General features: G+C 35.7%; 3 protein-coding genes across 3 annotated transcripts in view; 2 read left to right on the top strand and 1 right to left on the bottom strand.

The window, feature by feature from the left end:
- The first annotated feature begins 2225 nt into the window (after nt 1-2225).
- On the top strand, nt 2226-11804 carry gabrp (gamma-aminobutyric acid type A receptor subunit pi). Its single transcript, XM_073820537.1, has 10 exons — nt 2226-2405; nt 6939-7022; nt 7107-7219; nt 7316-7383; nt 7464-7681; nt 7809-7891; nt 8005-8142; nt 9994-10146; nt 10241-10434; nt 10511-11804. Exons 1-10 carry the CDS (start codon nt 2380-2382, stop codon nt 10826-10828), a joined length of 1395 nt encoding a protein of 464 aa, XP_073676638.1. The 5' UTR covers nt 2226-2379; the 3' UTR covers nt 10829-11804.
- Nucleotides 11805-12905: 1101 nt separating this feature from the next.
- pttg1 (PTTG1 regulator of sister chromatid separation, securin) lies at nt 12906-14344 on the top strand. Its single transcript, XM_073819940.1, has 6 exons — nt 12906-12965; nt 13174-13272; nt 13356-13507; nt 13599-13671; nt 13761-13910; nt 13999-14344. The coding sequence occupies exons 2-6, from the start codon at nt 13182-13184 to the stop codon at nt 14082-14084; spliced, it is 552 nt and encodes a 183-aa protein (XP_073676041.1). The 5' UTR covers nt 12906-12965; nt 13174-13181; the 3' UTR covers nt 14085-14344.
- Nucleotides 14345-14562: 218 nt separating this feature from the next.
- afap1l1a (actin filament associated protein 1-like 1a) overlaps nt 14563-19255 on the bottom strand; it is a 44019-nt gene continuing 39326 nt past the window's right edge. Inside the window, exons 15-19 of the mRNA XM_073820648.1 lie at nt 17386-17497; nt 16902-17069; nt 15871-16046; nt 15664-15786; nt 14563-15438 (exon numbers count right to left, since the gene is read on the bottom strand). Coding sequence (XP_073676749.1) covers nt 15412-15438; nt 15664-15786; nt 15871-16046; nt 16902-17069; nt 17386-17497 — 606 coding nt within the window. The 3' untranslated portion in view covers nt 14563-15411. The remainder of the gene's footprint in view (nt 15439-15663; nt 15787-15870; nt 16047-16901; nt 17070-17385; nt 17498-19255) is intronic.

Genomic DNA, 19255 nt, shown 5'->3' with positions numbered 1-19255 from the left:
TAACCAAGCCCAGATGGAATTTGTTGATGTTCATTTTCTCTATTTTTTTGTATTCTGCACTTATTTGTGGCAAACATGACAACATTCTAAGATATAGTTTTTTCAAGGGTGTAGGGCTGGATCCGAATATGTATACTTCCCTACTATATAGCGGGTGAAAACTGAAAAAAGGTGTCTCTGAATACATTGTTTTCATAAAACTGTAGCCAAAACTAATTCATACAACAGTATGACCAGTATGAAAATTGTCTTGGACTGATATTGTCACCTAGTTTTGTCGATGATAGACACTGCCTTAAAATGTTTTTTAAGCTTGTAAATATAATTCCTTTCCCCCTGAAGTACGTTTTGTAATTTACTTTTGAAATTGAGAGTCAATGTACTCTCAATTTTAAAAATATATTTCATTAGGAACACTGTTTACAACATAAATTTAGCATATATAAAAAAATATTCAAACATATTGAAGTCAAAAGTTTACATACGCCTTGCAGAATTTGATAAAATTGAAAATTATTTTACCAAAATAACAGTGATCATACTAAATTACCAAATGCATGTTTTTGTTTGTTTGTTTGTTTGTTTGTTTTTTTTGTACTAAACTGATATTTCAGATATTTAGGCTTTTCAGCTTTTTTGGTATTTGAACCTTTTTCAACAATGACTGTATGATTTTAAGATCCATCTTTTCACACTGAGGACAACTGAGGGACTCATATGCAACTATTACAGAAGGTGCAAACACTCACTGATGCTTCGGAAGGAAACACAATGCATTAAGAGCCAGGGGTGTAAACTTTTGAACAAAATGGAGATGTGTACATTTATCTTATTTTGCCTAAATATTATATTTTTTCATTTAGTACTGACCTTCAGAAGCTAAAGAAGATAATTACACATTTCCCAGAAGACTTAATGTAAGTTAAATTTACCCTGACCTTCAAATTCAAAAAGTTTTCACCCCCTGCTCTTACTGTATCGTGCTTCCTTCTGGAGCATCAGTGAGCATTTGAACCTTCAGTCTCTCAGTTGTCTTCAGTGTGAAAAGACAGATCTCAAAATCATAGCCATTTTTGGAAAGGGTTCAAATACACAAAAAAATACTGAAAAAGCAAATAAACAAGGGGCTCATGAACAACTATCACTAAAAAACAAACAAACAAAAAAACACACAGCTGTGGATCATTTAGGTGACAACACAGTATTAAGAATCAAGTGTATGTAAACTTTTGAACTTGGTAATTTTTTTTATAAATTTGACTATCATTTTCTCTTGTGGACTATATGTAAACCTCTTTTATGTGAAATATCATATTAAATATAAACATGCATTTTGTATGATCCATCTTATTTTTGTAAAATAACAAAAATTTAGCAGATTCTGCAAGGTCTATGTGAACTTTTGACTTGTAAATTTCAAATATATTGTGGACAGATAAAAAAAAATTTTTTGTGTTGTGGGCAGTTAGAATCTAATGCACACACAAGGAGCATGGGGTGTGTGAATCATTGTGAATTACGTGCGTTCCAAATTCTGTTGCACAGATTCTGTGTGGGCCAGGTTTGACCACTAGTAATGAGTTAGCCAAAAAAAGAGTTGGCATTAGAAAAAGCAGTGAAAATCCCTGCGGTGGAATGATAAACACTCGCTCCCGAGATATCCCAAAAGAACATACGGATACGCAGGATGAAAAGACAGGAAGAAAATAGCGTGACAGGAGACAGAGATAGAAAGGAGAAACGAGGAAATAAAATGACATAGATTGTCTTACAGAAACTTCAAAAGTAACAGGTGTGACAAAAATGATAGGGATACGGGAAACAAAAGAGATGAAAGACACCGATGCGAAATGTGCTGCAAATTTACAAGGAACAAATCAGCATTGAGATTGAAACTGGAAGGGGGGGCAGTTGAATGAGAGGAAGAGAGAGAGAGAGAGAGAGATTGGAATAATGCAGCATGTCACAAGCCACATGAGATTGTTAATGACATTGATTTATAGGGAGCCAAGCAATGAGAGAGATTCATCTATAAAACTACAGGTGCCATCAGAGGCATCTGACACAGCTGTGCACATGTATATAAGAGAGAGAGAGGGAGAGGGAGGGAGTGAAAGAGAGAGAGAGAGAGAGACGGGGGAATGGGGACGCAGAGAGGGGTTATTCTCAGAGCCAGTCAAGTGACGAGTGTGAGGGAAAACATGCTTGGATGGAGGAGACACATTGCGTCCTAAAAAAGCAAGAACAATAAGACAATTAAATAAGTCAGAAGACCAAAGGAAAAGAAGACAAATAAAAGGACTGAGAACACCTGGATACATTTAGCTGGAACACTAAGAGAGAAAGAGACCAAGAAGAAGAGTGAAGGGTAAAGCCACAATGATCTGCATCTCAGATCTCCACAGGTAACTGCTGTCATTGTGATGTTCATGCGGCATGACAGAGATGGGGAAAGCTGATGGATGGAGGGAGGAGGTGGAGGTGGAGGAGCAGAGTAATAATTAAAGAATGGGAAGATGGAAATGAGAAAGAATATGTAGTGGGAATGATGAGATAAGTGGCATGCCTACAAGAAGATGGAGCATTGTTTCCATTCTGGAGAATATATATGATATATTTTGTACTGATAATGGAGCTGGGCTGGAAAGCTGTACAGAGGTGGACCACAAAATTAGTCATAATGGTTAATTCTTGAAATTGAGATTTATGTAGCATCTGAATAAATAAGATTCCCATTAATGTGTGGTTTGTTAGGATGGGACAATATTTGGCCAAGATACAACTATTTGAAAATCTGTAATCTGAGGGTGAAAAAAAAAAAACCGAAATATTGAGAAAATCACCTTTGTTGTAAAGTATTTAGCCATGCAAATTACTAATCAAAAATTTATCTTTGATATATTTATGGTAGGAAATTTATAAAATATCTTCATGGAACATGATCCTTACTTAATATCCTAGTAATTATTAGCATAAAAGAACAATCAACAATTTTGACCTATACAATGCATTTTTGGCTATTGCAGCAAATATACAATATACTACTTAAGACTGGTTTAGTGGTCCAGGGTCACATATTTAAAAATGTATATGTGAAATTGCTGCCACTTGATAATCTCAAGATCTGTACTCTGTAACACCTCAGGGTGTGAAAGGTCTATTTTATGTGACTAATTTAGAAATAGAAGTGCACTGACATTTTGAAAGATTGCTCTAATCTAATAAAATCCATTGAGAAAAACAGAGGGGGACTTTGAATAAAAGAAACAGAGAGATAGAGAGAGAGAGAGAGAGAGAGAGAGAGAGAGAGAGAGAGAGAGAGAGAGAGAGAGAGAGAGAGAGAGAGAGAGAGAGAGAGAAATGGTTGGTAGGGGCTGAGGTAAAATGGTCCAGCGCCTTTCATTACGGACTGCTTCTTGTTCAGGTCCCATGACGATAACTGCAGTGGGTATTGCTGTTGTGTCTTGAGGCAAGGCAATCAGCTTCCTAAGCTTAAAGTAAAGAGAAAGAGTGACTGGGAAGTTGAGCATTAAATAAAATGGTACGTTAATGAAAAGCTGTTGGTGGTGCAATTGCGTGTGGGCAGAGAGGACTGCTGCCATCTTGTGGTAAAGTTCTGGGACATTAAAGTTATGGGTACTAAGGAGGGTTAACAGGACCAGTGCTCCAGGACCTGGAATAAAAATGCAAATAAAAAATTAATATTAACAATTAATATAGAGAAACAGTGCTTGAATGTGCTCAATTAACTAATTATAAAGGCATTCAACAGTATTAATAGAATTAACAATTATATATATATATATATATATATTGATTATTGTATTAATACTGCAAAAAGATTCCAACAACAACTGAAAATCTAGAAATATCATGGAATTTAAAAATTGTGTTCATTAGGCTTTAAAAAGTTGTGAAAACTTCTGCTATTCCATTCAAATCAGCCATTTAAAAGGATAATTCATCTTAAAATGAATATTCTTAATTTGTTCCAAACCTCTTTGACTTCCTTTCATCTGTTGAATATAAAAGAAGATATTTTGAAGGCAAAAAGTTTCTGGCCCCTATTGACTTCTATAGTATTTTTTTTACTATGTAAGTCGGTTAAGACAAGCAACTGCAACTCCAACAATCTTCTTTTATGTTCAACAAACAGGTTTGGAAAACTTGAGGATGAGCAAATAACAGACAGGGTTCGTACAGATCAGGGTTGGGGCCATTCATGAATTGAATTGAGAATGAATGGTAAATTCCAATTCACTTCCTGGAATGGAATTGGAATTGCATGCAGCTGACAGGAAATGGAATTGGAATTGAATTGGAATGTCAGGAAACAGATTTGAAATCAAATAAATTCCACTAAATTCCACTTGAGTTGCTAAATAATAAATGCTTAATAGTTTATAGCACATTAAATATTGTAAATCACATAAACAACAAAGATATAAAAGAAATACAATGTACTGTATGTTTAGTATGTTAAGCATGATCATTTCACATGCCAAATTTCAGGAAATGATGATAATTCGATGCAATAAAAAGTGAATGAAATACATGAATGAACATGACTCATTTTTTTGTGAGTTGAGACATATATTATGTGGTAATCATATATCGAATGTATAGTACATCCAGAAACTTATCACCACTGTCATTCAATTATTAATTCATAAATGTACAGTTCTCATTTTTATTTACTTGCATTTGATCAACTCTATTTCATACATTACTTGATATTTGTAAAGCATCATAAATAAAGTTCAAATGTATGTCTCTAAATGCAATCACAAATAAATGCTCAGAAACAGCAATAAACGGAATTCTGTGGAATTTCCCTGAATTGAATTCCACTTCCTGTAATTCCAATTCAATTCCAACTCTGTTTCCTATAATTGTTGTTGAATTCCAATTCCAATTCCATTTCCTTCTTTGAATTGGAATTGTTGAGTTCATTCCTGAATTGACCCCAACCCTGGTACATATACTGTAAAACAAAATTCAAGGACTTTCAAGGACTTTTCAAGCACTACTTTTTTTTTTTCAATCAGAGATCTTACTTATCAAATTCTAAATATACTAACTTCTTTTTTTGTTTTTACATCTATTTGACTTCTGCATTTACATCCAGAAGACATTTTTCAGAGTGTTTGCTCATCATCATTTTTCAGAGTGTTTGCTGCAGGATGTTTCCTATCAGATGTCAAATAGACGTGTATTAGATGTCTTTAAGATGTTTATGATTTAGAATGTATGTAAAACTGACATCTTACAGATGTCTGTGAGATGTTTGTACATACTAGCAGATGCTTTCCAGATTAAGTGATCTTTAACAGACAACTTGCAGACGTACATGTGCAATCTGGGAATAATTCGCCATACGCGCTGCAAAGTCCCAAACTGAATTAAATGATTCGAAAACCTGCACCAAAGTCCTGATCTGAAAAATGATTTGTGAACCGTCATTTCAGATCAGGACTTGGAATGTGGATCACAAATCCTTTGACTTAGACTCGGGATTGCAAACCATTTTATTCAGATCGGGACTTCAAATTGGTATCACAAATCATTTGATTTGAATCATTTAATTCGAGAAATTATTCACAAACCCGTTCCTATCTAAATCTAATGATTTGTGACGTGCTCAGAAGTCCCGATCTGAATCTAATGATTTGCATTACTAAAAGTTCCAGTCTAAACCAAATGGTTTGCTATACGCAATTTGAAGCTCTGATGTAAGTTAAATGATTCATGAAACCACTCCAAAATCCTGTTCTAAATCAAATGATTTGAAATACAGGATTTGAAGTGCTAAGAAATAATGATTTGCAATACGTGATCTGACAGGAGCACTTTGAAACAGTAAATCATTTCTATTTAACTGCTTAGGAAATTTGAAAAGCTCCATTTCACCCATTATTACATGCTTTTAAATATCATTACAAGCGATGTTATAATTCAAAAATGAATGGCTCTTTTAATTTGATCGAAGTCAATCAATCGGAATCAATCGGAGCGGTTTCAGCATAAATGACTCAATTGATTGATTCGGTTTATTTATTCCTCTTTTCGCATCTTCAACCATGTTTACATGATGACATTGTCAGTACTACACTCTTAAAAATAAAGGTGCTTCACGATGCCATAGAAGAACCTTTTTTGTCTAAATGGCTTCATAAAGAACCTTTAACATCTGAAGAAACTTTCTGTTTCACAAAAGGTTCTTTGTGGCGAAAGAAGGTTCTTCAGGTTATAAAAAGGAAAGAAACCAAAAATGGTTCTTCTATGGCATCGCTGTGAAGAACCTTTTAAGCACCTTTATTTTTAAGAGTGTACTACTGGCTTAGCTCACTAGTTTTGACATTAACCGGAATAAGCGAAAAAGGTGTGATGTTTTTTGAATTGCGTGAATTTTGTGTGAAAAGATATGTGCTTACTGAAAAAAATTAAACACTTATTTGTTATTTCACAGATACATTGTCTTTCAATAATTCAAGCCCTTTTCAAGTTCCTCTTCAGGAATATTGCTATTTTCAAGGGCTTTCAAGGCCTTCAATTTCAAAAAGTCATATTCAAGTAGTAGTACTTCAAGCACTTTAAGCGCCTTGAACAAACCCTGGACAGACGATGACAGAATTTTTTTATTTTTGGGTGAACTCTCCTTTTAACAAACCACACGAGAAGTTCTATATAAGAATTATAAGAACTATATTTAGAAGTCTAAGACATTTCAACAGGCAAATATGGAATACAAAGGCGCAATTACAAGATTTGATTCTCTAATTCGTATGATCCCTGAAAAAAAAAAAAAACAGTGTGTGGGGTGACACACACCATCAGAGGACGATCAGAGCAGTTGGTGCCCGAAATGTCATACAGCTGTAATCCATCTTTGATGGGGACGATTTTAACAAAATGTTTGTCTTAAATCCTCTTCACAGCCACCGTTCATCTGTATCACATTATCACAGAATGCTGTTCTATCTTCTGTTCTGGATGAGTCTATTTCTGCTGATTACAAACGGGTGAGTAGAGAGATAAACAGCTGATGCACTGAGACTAAGAATCGCTGGACATCCACATTGTTAACATTTCTCCCTGTCTCCCAGTGAAAGAGGGTTTTATGGGAGTCATTATGGCGAGTGGAATGATTCGCAACTGCAGCCCACCATACAGAAGCTGATGAAAGGCTACAATCGATATCTAAGGCCAAACTTTAACCGTAAGGCTAATTAAATATAGATGGAGAAATAAAACACATATAGTTATTTCAATAATTCAAACCCAATAATAAAAACACATTTCTTTGTTTCCACAGAGGGGCCTGTTAAAATTGGAATGAGTTTGGATATTGCCAGCATTGATGCCATTTCTGAGATTAACATGGTACTATTAACGTTTTTTTTTACTTTCTTTCAAGCAGCAGATTAATAGGATTCTGATCAATTCTGTTCTCATATTTTTAGGACTACACAGCTACTATCTTCCTAAGACAACGATGGCGAGATTCCCGCCTTATTTTCCCTGGAAATGAAAGTCTGAGTTTGGATGGGCGGCTGGTTTCTTTGCTCTGGATCCCTGATACATTCATCCCTGATTCTAAGCGTTCCTTCCTCCATGATGTAACGGTGGAAAACCGTCTTATCCGCATCTTCAGCAACGGCACTGTGCTCTACGCTCTCCGGTAAACACTGACTCTGAATTTACAACTTCTTACCAAAGGCTGAACAGCTGCTCCGGGCAGATGTATGTGCATCTGGGGAACCTTCCCACTGAAATGGTTCAATCAATATTCCTCCTTTTCTCCACAGCATAACAGCAACCATCGCCTGCAACATGGATCTCACCAAGTATCCTATGGATAGACAAGAGTGTACTTTGCAATTAGAAAGCTGTAAGCATTTTCACTCTCAAACAAAACAAATGCACATGCATTTTATTGTATTGATTATTCAAGAGCAGGCTGTACACATTCTTAAACCTGTATGCGTGTGCATGCATGTTCAGGGGGCTATAATTTACAGGATGTGGTGTTTTACTGGACCCGAGGGAATGACTCTGTGAAGGGGTTAGATACACTGCGTCTGGCTCAGTACAGTGTGGAGAGCTACTACACATCTGTATCTGAAGCTGTGTATGAAACAGGTAAAATTAATTATATTATTTCATTGTAAATATCTTGGACATTTTTACATTTTATTTTACTAAAAAGTACCAGTCATGGTCTTTCAGTCACATTCTACATTTATATTTTCGCATTTGGCAGACGTCATCCTTCTAAGCGGTTTACAGCGCAATTACGGTTTACAAAATCCCAAAAAAGAATTCGGACACTTAAGCCAGACTTATAGATGTATGACTGGCATCGCATTAGATAACAAAAGATCATCCAAATGGCATTTTAAAGAAATAGCACAAGTACGATTATTCCACAAAAAGAGGTTTTAAGGTTTGAAATGATAAAACAAACAATCACATAGCATATTTTTTCTACAGGTGTTACTTGGTTTGATCTTTTCTTTCTTTAATGGATTAAAATTCATACTACTTTTTGGTTGCTAGTGCTGCTAGACACTGATTTCACTGTAAAAAAAAATATTTTTAAAATAAAATTTAGAGTAAAAAAGCACCATAAAAACATGCTGACAATGTATCATGCTATTACAGGATGGCATGTTGATGCATGTATAGTTTACAACTTATAATCACACATTTTTAAGTGATATAATGTTAATATTACCAATCTACTGCAACTACTAGCTTTTTACATTATAATGTACCACAAACAAATGATAATACATATGGTAAAATGGAAAGCCACAGAGAAGATACAAAATTATTTATATAAAATGTGTGTCATTCAGGGACTTCTGGGAACATATTTTTACTGTTTATCAAAGATACTGTTTTTACTTGAAAAAAAGTATAGTATTTTATATATAATGCAAAGGCGAACCATTTATAGTTTTTATAGGATATGGTAAGATACCTTATAGTTAATTAATCAATTAACTATTGTTAATGTACCATTTTTATAGTACTTTTTTTTACAATATCTAAGTCTATTATAAGTAGGCCTGTATCTCAATATTTAATCAAAACAACACAGGGTATATTTATTTTTATTGTTTATATTTTATTTATTTACATTTTTGTATAAATTATCTTTTATATATTTACATGTATTTTATATTTGTATATTTAAAAAAATATTTTAAGCCTTCTGAAAATATTTGAGTAAGTCCCCAATCTTTATATTTTACTGTATATGTTTAAAACTTTTTATACTTATAATACTTTATATTTTATACTTTATATATTCTAAAAAATATTTTTTTTTACAGCCATTAAAGATTTATTGTTTTTAAAGAACAGTCTCTTCTCTTCTGCTCACCAAGCCTGCGTTTATTAGATCCAAAGCACAGCAAAAAAAAAAAAAAAAAAATATATATATATATATATATATATATACACTGACTCCAAGCTTTTGAATAGTATAGTGTATAATGTTACAAAAGTGAATGAAAAAATTATGATCCTTGGATCTTTATATTCATCAAAGTATCCTGAAAAAAAATGTACTAACCTGTTTAAATACTGTTAATAATAATAATGTTTACTGAACAGCAAATCAGCATATTAAAATGATTTCTGAAGGATCATGTGACACTGAAGACTGGAGTAATGATGCTGAAAATGTAGCTTTGATCACAGGAATAAATTACATTTGAAAATATATTCAAATAGAAAGAAGTTATTGTAAATAGTAAAAATATATTTGTAATAATTTTACTGTTAACTATTCAAAAACTTTTGACTGGCAGTGTATATTCTAGAAATCATATATTTTTTCACTAATTTTATTATAATTGTTTAGGCCTAAATCTCGGTATTTCATCAAAATGGCATAAGGTTGAAAAATTATGACATAAGGGTTGCAGGTTGTTACCTAAAACTAGTGCTGCACTTCTCACCTCAATTCTTGATCTGTTGCAGGTTTGTACCCGAAGCTAGTGCTGCATTTCTCTTTACGTAGAAACGTGTTGTTCTTCATTCTGGAGACGTATGTGCCCTCAACATTGCTGGTGGTTCTATCATGGGTGTCTTTCTGGATCAGTCAGTCCTCCGTTCCAGCTCGCACCTGCATCGGCCAGTGATTCCAAGAGCTTATTACTTTACAAAGTATATATTAAAACTAGATGAAATAAACTAAATTTGTTTGTCAAATCCATTTATTTAACAGGGGTGACCACTGTTCTTACCATGACCACACTAATGATGGGTGCCAGGACCTCACTTCCCAACGCCAACTGCTTCATTAAAGCTATCGACGTCTATCTCGGCATCTGTTTCACTTTCATCTTCGGTGCTCTGCTGGAATATGCCTGCGCTCATTTCTGCACCATGCAGCACCAGACCATTGTAGATGTGCAAAGGGTGAGAAACCTGTGGATAGTGTTTACACATTTCACAACTTGTTGTATTTCTTAATTTTTATGTTGCATTTTCACAGGAACTGCTCAAAGAATTTGAGGAGTCAAATGGCACAACTCACTTGGCAAATTCAACGTCACCCAAAAAGATGCAGACAGAAGAATCCACTCAGCAGGAGACGCCTGAGCAATCTGTGACACGCGAAGGCAATGAGACCACAGACAAGAAGAAACAGAAGGGGTGCAGTTTGTCCTCCGTAAAGCAAATGTCTCGCCGAGCAGCATCCATGATGAGTGTTGAGAATCCTAACAACATTGACAGACATGCACGTATATTCTTCCCAATGGTATTTTTCCTCGTCAATATTTTCTACTGGCTCTACTACCTTTTATTCTAATGGATGAACAACTCTACCTCCCATCTCCAAAAATGACTGTACAAGTGAAAAGACTGTTGACTCCCCATCAATTACAATTAAATAGTGCCCTGTAACAAGAAGCTGGACTTGGTTCTTTGTTGCATTGAAGCAAGTGTTTCTACACAAGAAGGAAAGTGAAGATTACATGGACACACATAAATCAGCAGCAGCAGCAGGACACAAAGAAGGACGCTGTTCTACGCGTCCACTCTTTCTTAAGCAATTGCCTTCACATTACTGATTTATTTGGAATAGTTCACCCAAAAATGAAAATTCTGTCATTGATTACTCACCCTCACGTCTTTCCAAACCTGTAAGACCTTCGTTCATCTTCGGAACTCAAATTAAGATATTTTAGATGAAATCCGAGAGCTTTCTGACCCTGCATAGACAGCAATGCAACTAACATGTTCAAGGCCCAGAAAGGTAGTAAGGACATCATTAAAACAGTCCATGTGACTTTCGTGGTTCAATCATAAGCTATGAGAATACTTTTTGAATACTTTTCGTCAGAGGACATGACTTGGGTGAGAATTGTTGAATAAAGTCTTTATTTAAATAAAGTCTTGATTTTTTAAACAATTTTTGTTTAAGTCTTCGTGTAGCTTTGTAAAATTATGGTTGAACCACTTTTCTGGGCCTAAAATGTTTCAGTTGGGTTGCTGTCATCATAAATATCTTAATTTGAGTTCCGAAGATGAATGAAGGTCTGACAGGTTTGGAACGAAATGAGGGTGAATAATTAATGACAGAATTTTCATTTTTGGGTGAACTAGTCCTTTAAGGGTTCAATGCTTTACCCGTTTTTCATCTTGCTTTGTTTTGCTAGGTAAACGTAATGCGCTGTAAGGATGCTGTAAACTTCATAAGCACTGACCATAATAAATGGCATTAAATAAAAGCATTAATGGTCAGTGTATGCATGTATGACGGTACGGTGGGGTCCGCACTGTGATTCCACGTTAATGCAAATCTCATTCAAACCTGTAAATAAAGTTTTAATATTAAAACAAGAATGAAGAAAACAAAGAAACATGCGATTATGAAATATTTCTAGATCAGTAATAAGCAAATAAGCTAATTTGTAACACCGGTCGTGTTTACATTTAAATCATATTGTGGCACTGAATGTAAACAATGCCACCTTACCGAACGAAACTTGCATTTTTTGCTGCTGAAAATGATCAATTATTGTCATGTTTTGGTCTGTACTAATCGGTCAGATGGGGAAAAACATTTGGAGTACTACAGACTGCCAAAAGTTATAACAAATCTAAGAGAAGAGTGCAAAAAACTATCTGAGGAACAAAAGGCATTTGTGGTTGGACAAACTGAACCAGGTTTTCCAGAATCTTAACAAAATTCATGTTTGTTCTTTTTTATTTCCAGTTAGGTGAAATATTATGCTAATGTCTTAATACTGCTCAGACATATCTTTACCACCTATTAACTTTAGTTTGTCAAAATAATGCACTTTTGCTTACTAAGTCCTTCTCCATATGATTTAGCAGCTTCCACATGTTTCTTCCATGGTTTAAAGAGCATAAATTAGCAGAAAAACATACTGAGTAGCACATTAACCATGCAATCCATGCTGTTGTTTACCTCTGGGTATCGCCAGTTTGGCCGCACATCCGGGTAACTGACCAAATCGTGAGGTAAGTGCAAGCCCTCTTTTCCTTGAGAAAATTTGGCATGATGATATATTCAAAATAATAATGAAACATCTGACTACTAATCACCCACTCACTCATTTATTCATTCATCTATCTTCCAATCTACTCTACAATCTACATTTTAAGTGATTTATTTTTAAATTTCAATGTCTTTCGTTCGGTTTTACTGTCTGAAACGGCTCTGTGTCTGGCTGAACGCTATTCGAGCATCACCGCTAACGTTTCATTGATCATCTATAATCCTTTTGCTTTACTCACTCAGACCATACGGTGGCACTGTCGTGCTAACACAGTGAACTAAGAGCATCGCCTGGTCAATGAGGAAATCCATCAGCCAATCAGGAAGCAGGTTGCCTTTTAAAACTCAGCCGGGAAACTCGAAACCAAAACAAACGTCGTTTTGCTTGAGTAGAGAAGGAAAGATTACACACAGAGAAACGGTAAGGTTTAACTGTAAACGACCAAGTGTAAGTTAACATGATTGTACGTAGTGATAAAACTCATCTATATTCCGCGGGGCTTTTTTTTAGTTTGAGGTAAAACTCAATACTCGATACAAAGAATGAATTGCATTATTTGAACCAAGTAAGCTAACTTTACGTTTCATTGAGGTGCTTTTCAACCTTTCCCTGTCTACACTTTTTAAAGCTATAGTTATGGACACCATGATTTTCCTGGATCAGGAGAACGGCAGACTGAACACTCCAGCCATCAAATCTCGCCAGAACAGACTTCATTCTGCTCCAGGTCAGTGCAAAATATAGACTTCGTCAAAACAACCAAAAATGGACCGTTCATTAACAGTCCTAATTTCCGTTTCACATTTTTAGATCAGTGCTTGAGAACACCTCTGACAGGAAAGGCACGTCTTGGAGCTCCTCTGCAATCCAGCCGAAAAGCTTTGGGAGTCATAAATAAGGTTGTCGCCACCCCAGCAGCGTCTCAGAAAGCAGAGCAGAAGACTAAACCTGCTGAAGCCAAGGTTTGTTTTTGACATGCAGAAAACACTCTGTGAAAGTTGTTTGTAGGTTGATATTTTTTTTTTTTTTTATAAATGTATTTTGCTCCAACAGTGTAAGGTTCCTACTCAGCCAGCTGGTGAGGAGTTGCCAGAGATTGAAAAGTGTTTCCCATACAATCCAAGCGGTAAGATGTTTGCCGTTTTATGCCTTTTGGAACTAAACTTGTGTATATATTTTAGCTCTTGACAATTCTGCCTCTTGTTAAATTTGCAGAGTTTGAGACCTACGGTGTTCCAGACGAAGTCTACCTCAGTCGTTTTTCTCTGGCTGGTCTGGGAAAACAAACATGGCCGACTGCTTCACCTGTGGAAGAGCTTGTTCTGGAACCATGTTTGCCACTCTCACCTTTAAAGATGTCCAGAGGTACGTTAATGGATGTATTTGGAAATTTAACTTAAAGTTGACAATGTTGTTTATGCCCTGTTAAACATTTGTCTTTTATCTCATACAGCAGTGGAATATGTTGATGAAATGGAGGCCTTCCTACAGACGATCAATGAACTGACTGTTGATTTGCCCCCTGAGTGTGAACTGTAAATGCTGATGTAAATTGTGATCTTTTGTACTTCTAAAAATGTTTGTTTTTAATTATTAAACGTTTTATGAAACCTCTGTTCAGGTGCATGTTAAACTGACACTAAGAGGTCATTGTTTAAACCCCCTTTTTTGGTGAACTCTTGAAGGGTCAGTTTCTCACCAGTGTTGAGATATCATAAAATGTTTTACAAGTTCATTACTAATTTAACTGACAATTAGTTATCTTTCTGTAAGTCCAGTTTTTAAGGAAATGGCAGGTTTTGCAGTGGCTTTTTTTTTTTTTTTTTTTTTTTTTTTGAGAATCTAGTTGCATAGGGTTAACTGCACATCTGTTTGTAAGAAATATGAATGTTCACTTCATTTGGCTGGTTTGTATTAAATCTCAGTAATGCCATATGTTGTTTCTAACTCTTAATTCCCATGCAAGACTATAACAAAGGAAACAAAAGCACTTTTTTTTTTTCTCTTTATTAAAAGAATATTCCCATCTCCATGTCTAAAGACATTTAAAGTGCAAATGTTACTCACATTAAAAGGTGGTAAAGAAATTGGCAGGGAAAAACAAAAGGTTACAAACAGAAATATCAGTTAGACACATTGAGGCTAGATTTAAAAAGGAAAAAAAGGGATGTTAAAATATTTACAATTATATGTACACCATTATTAGCACCACTTGGTTAAGAGCAGGAGCTACCCCAGAAGTACTGTGTAAGCCAGGAGTTCTCAACTCTGGCCCTCGAGGTCCATTTTCCTGCAGAGTTTAGCTCCAACCCTAATCAAACTCTTCATCATTACTAGAAAGTTGCAGGCAGGTGAGTTTGATCAAGGTTGGAGGTAAACTCTGCAGGAAAGTGGACCTCGAGGGTCAGAGTTGAAAAATGGTATAAGCAATGGAGTAAAAAAAAAAAAAACACTTTGTACAAATCAATCACCATGACTCTCTTAAAATACTATTTTTAAGTGGTTTGTCTTACACTTGCATTCCCATCTTTCTGTATCCTTTACAACCTACCCACAAGTCTTTCTTGCACTTTCAATGGACATACTATTATTTCCTCATACTGTGTCAATCCTTCAATATTTTGTGCTGGTAACATGGGACTTCACAAGATACCTTGAAGAGGATATCTTTTGACCCTGAAGTATTATAATAGAACTGCTGCTTTGTCATTCCGACCCCATTATAAAGTCAGAATAGTGGCAGTCATCATAGTTAAAAGATTTGCATATACAGCAGTCTGTATTGGAGAAAAGGTGGTTGAAAAATCCTCATGTTAACCTTGACATCCACAAAGTCTTAAGTCTGTAGGTTTTCTAGATCAGCGGTTTAATTCCCCTTCTTGGATTCCCATTCCTGGGTAAAAACAAAGCAGTAAGGTATAAGTAACACACACACACACACACACAAACAAACAAGCCTATTCTGCAACATATAAGATCTTAATAGCAGGACTGCCAACTGATCGATGAAACTCATTAGAAATGGGCTGAATGGTTTAATGTGATCTCTATTGATGCAGCAAGCTGTTCTGCTTGGATTATCTGCACTGGATAATGTTGTGAACGCTGATGAGTTTACCTTGGCTTTCTGCATAACATTTCCCTTAGTGGATGCATAGATGGAAAGGGGCCGCTTGCGAATTTCAGAAGCGCAGTTGACAGGGAGAAACGACTCAATATACTGAGTCTCCGTCTTTTGAGTCTGTAAGGAAAACAGCATATTTAACAATTTTGATCAAACTATTCATTCCAATGGACCTATTTGCTTTTTAGGTCCAGTGTGTACCTTGTTTGTAGGTTTGGACTCTGCAGGGGCCCCCAGTTCTCCACCAGCCAAAGATTTCTTCAGGCTCTCCTTCACCTGTGTGAGCTTGAGCTCTAGGTCCACACGCTCTCCCTCTTTCACCCGACAGCTGTCTTCCAACTGGGCTACACGCTCCTCTAAAGCCAACTTCTGTTTATCTGCACGTGTACATAGTTTAATTTACAAATGTTGGGAGATCCATTATGACCATATAAATGTAAAGAAATTATGTCAACATGAGTTTAAAGACACTAGGATTAGTTCACATCCAGAATAAAAAATTCCTGATAATTTACCCACCCAAGATGTTCATTTCTTTTTTTCTTCAGTCGACAAGAAATGAAGGTTTTTGAGGAAAACTTTTCAGGATTGTTCTCCATATAGTGGACATCAACAGTGGTCAACAGGTTGAAGGTCCAAATAACAGTTTTAATGCAGCTTCAAAGGGCTCTACACGATCAAAGCAGAGAAATAAAGGTCTTATCTAATTGTCCGGCATCGTTATTTTACCTTTTTTTGTAAAGGGAGTGTGACTTTCTTTGCATGATCACTTTGTAAACACTGGGTCCATACTTCTGCATTTGTGGTTAATAACGGTATATACATTTTTTTTTTAGAAAATGGACAATTGTTACGCTAGATAAGACCCTTATTCCTTGGCTGGGATCACACAGAGCCCTTTAAGCTGCATTGAAACTGCAATTTGGACCTTCAACCCGTTGGCCACTGTTTAAGTCCACTATATGACGAAAAATCCTGGAAGGTTTTCCTCAGAAAGACATAAACATCTTGGATGACATGGGGGTGGGTAAATTATCAGGAAATTTTTATTCTGGAAGTGAACTAATCCTTTAAGTAAGCCTAGTGCACACAAAAGATTGTGATTTTTCACAAATTAAAATTGATGAACTATTATTATTACTAAAATATTAAATTAAAAGCGTTTGTGTTTGAATATTTTGAAAGTGTGACTGAATATCTCATTGAATAGACAGAAAAGCTTGTTTTCTCACCCGTTGCACCCTTCATCTTCTCTTTTGCCTCTCGTTTTTTATTCCGCAATGAGACCAGTGCACTTCTGATACCGTCTATTTCTTTCTCCAGGTCTTCTTTTTCTTTCAAGTACCGGCGTGCGTCCTCCTGTGCTCGCGTTTTCCCATACCTCCCGTATTGATTTGCGTCTGAAATGTCAAGTAGAGGTCAAAGATCAGACCCTAGAAGTCTGTGGGAAGGTGGCAAAGCTCTTAGCACTCTGGTGTGAGAAAATATGTGTGAAAATGCAGAAAGCTGTAGATCACACAAAAATGTCTTGTTAAGCTCAGGTTACATCATTCTGACTGCTTTTGATGTGACAAGAATTTTCAAAATGGCCAAAATGGAGTTGAGCAGTCTGCTAATAAAAACTTAAAACCATCATATGTTAAAGACAAAGCTGAATCCAACAGCTGTGTTTGTTATAAGCACAACCAGCGCAGTGCAGAGTGTGATGGGACTCACTGGAGCCATGGCGCTTTAGAGTGATTTGTGGACTGGGCTTTCCTGCGTCACTGCTGGAGAAAGAAGAACGACGTTTCGTTTGTGCTCCTCCCCTCAACCTCTCACTTTCATGCTGAAGAGAAAAAGTGTACTAGGTTAGATGCTGTCTATATAAACAAATGTACTGTATGGTGCTTCATACGGTTCCAATGCCATTTGTGTCCCTCATATTACTATGCAACAAATGATTAAAGAGGTCAAACCAAAATTCCCTCATGACTCCTTTAACATTGATTAGTTAGAAACTTTTTACTTTTTATTGTGTAACCTGATCACATGATTTGAGGCACGCACAGATGGAGAACTGAAGCTTCTGTGCGGGTTTCTGAAGGTTCAGCACGGATTTAACAAGCCACTCAGAGGCCAGAGGCCATGACGAATGAACCTGCTCTAACCCCTGATTACTGCACACAGACTCATCACACACTTCTCATCTTTCATTAAAGACCAGTCATGGCACACGCACACAAAGGCACAAAGATACATCTGACCTCTTCTAAAACAAGCTATGGTTGAATCTGAGGTTAACAGAATCGCCATGCTCACAGAGAAGACTCTTCTTGAAACAACAAATAAATTAGATAATGATTTCACTATGTTGCATGTACATGAGTTCTTTCTACAGTTGAGGTCAAAAAGTTTACACCCTCTTTTCAGAATCTGCAAAATGTTATTTATTATATTAAAATAAAAGGGATCATACAAATTGAATTTATAAATATGAGCCCGTTCAAAAGTTTACATCCTCTTGATTCTTAATACTGTGTTCTTACCTGAATGATCCACAGCTGTGTTTTTTTTTTTGTTTAGTGATAGTTGTTTATGAGTCCTTTGTTTGTCCTGCTCTTTACAAATATCCTTCAGGTCCCACAAATTCTTTGGTTTTTCAGCATTTTTGTGTATTTGAACCCTTTTCAACAATGACTGTATGATTTTGAGATCCATCTTTTCACACGGAGGACAACTGAGATACTCATATGCAACTATTACAGAAGGTTCAAATGCTCACTGATGCTCCAGAATGAAAAACTATGCATTAACAACTTTTTGAATTTGAAGATCAGAGTAAATTTAACTTATTTTATCTTCTGGGAAATGTGTAACTATCTTCTGTAGTCTCTGAAGGGCAGTACTAAATGGAAAAATATGATAATTAGGCAAAATAAGAAAAATCTCAATTTTGTTCAAAAGATTTTGAACAAAAAGGCTCTTAATGCATGGTTTTTCCTTCTAGAGCATCAGTGACCATCTGAACCTTCTGTAATTGTTGCATATGAGTCCCTCAGTTGTCTTTAATGTGAAAAGATTGATCTCAAAATCATGCAGTCATTGTTGTACACAAAAATGCTGGAAACCTAAAGAATTTGTGAAACCTACAAGATTTTTCTGAAGAACATCAGGCAGTTTAACTGTTCAGGACAAACAATGGACTCATGAACAACTATCACTAAACAAAACAAAACAAAGAACAAAAAAAAAACAGCTTTGGATCATTCAAGTAACAACACAGTATTAAGAATCAAGGGTATGTAAACTTTTGAACGGGGTCATTCTTATGAATTCAACTATTATTTTCTGTTTTGGACAATATGTAAACATCTTTTATGTGAAATATCTTATTTAGGTCAGGTCAAACAATAACATGCATTTTGTATGATCCCTCTTGTTTTAGTAAAATAATTTACATTTTGCAGATTCTGAAAGGGGGATGTAAACTTTTGACCTCAAACTGTATGTGCTTCACATTTAAGTCTGTGGATATAAAAAGTGCTTTTTTGTGAAGTGTTTTGTTTTGGAGGGAGTGTTGTGAAACATTTGGCCTGTAAAAAGC

This window comes from Garra rufa, chromosome 16, assembly GCF_049309525.1.
Source record: "Garra rufa chromosome 16, GarRuf1.0, whole genome shotgun sequence".
Lineage (NCBI taxonomy): Eukaryota > Metazoa > Chordata > Actinopteri > Cypriniformes > Cyprinidae > Garra > Garra rufa.
Note: the sequence above shows the minus strand (reverse complement) of the source record. Positions and strands in the feature narration are given on the sequence as shown.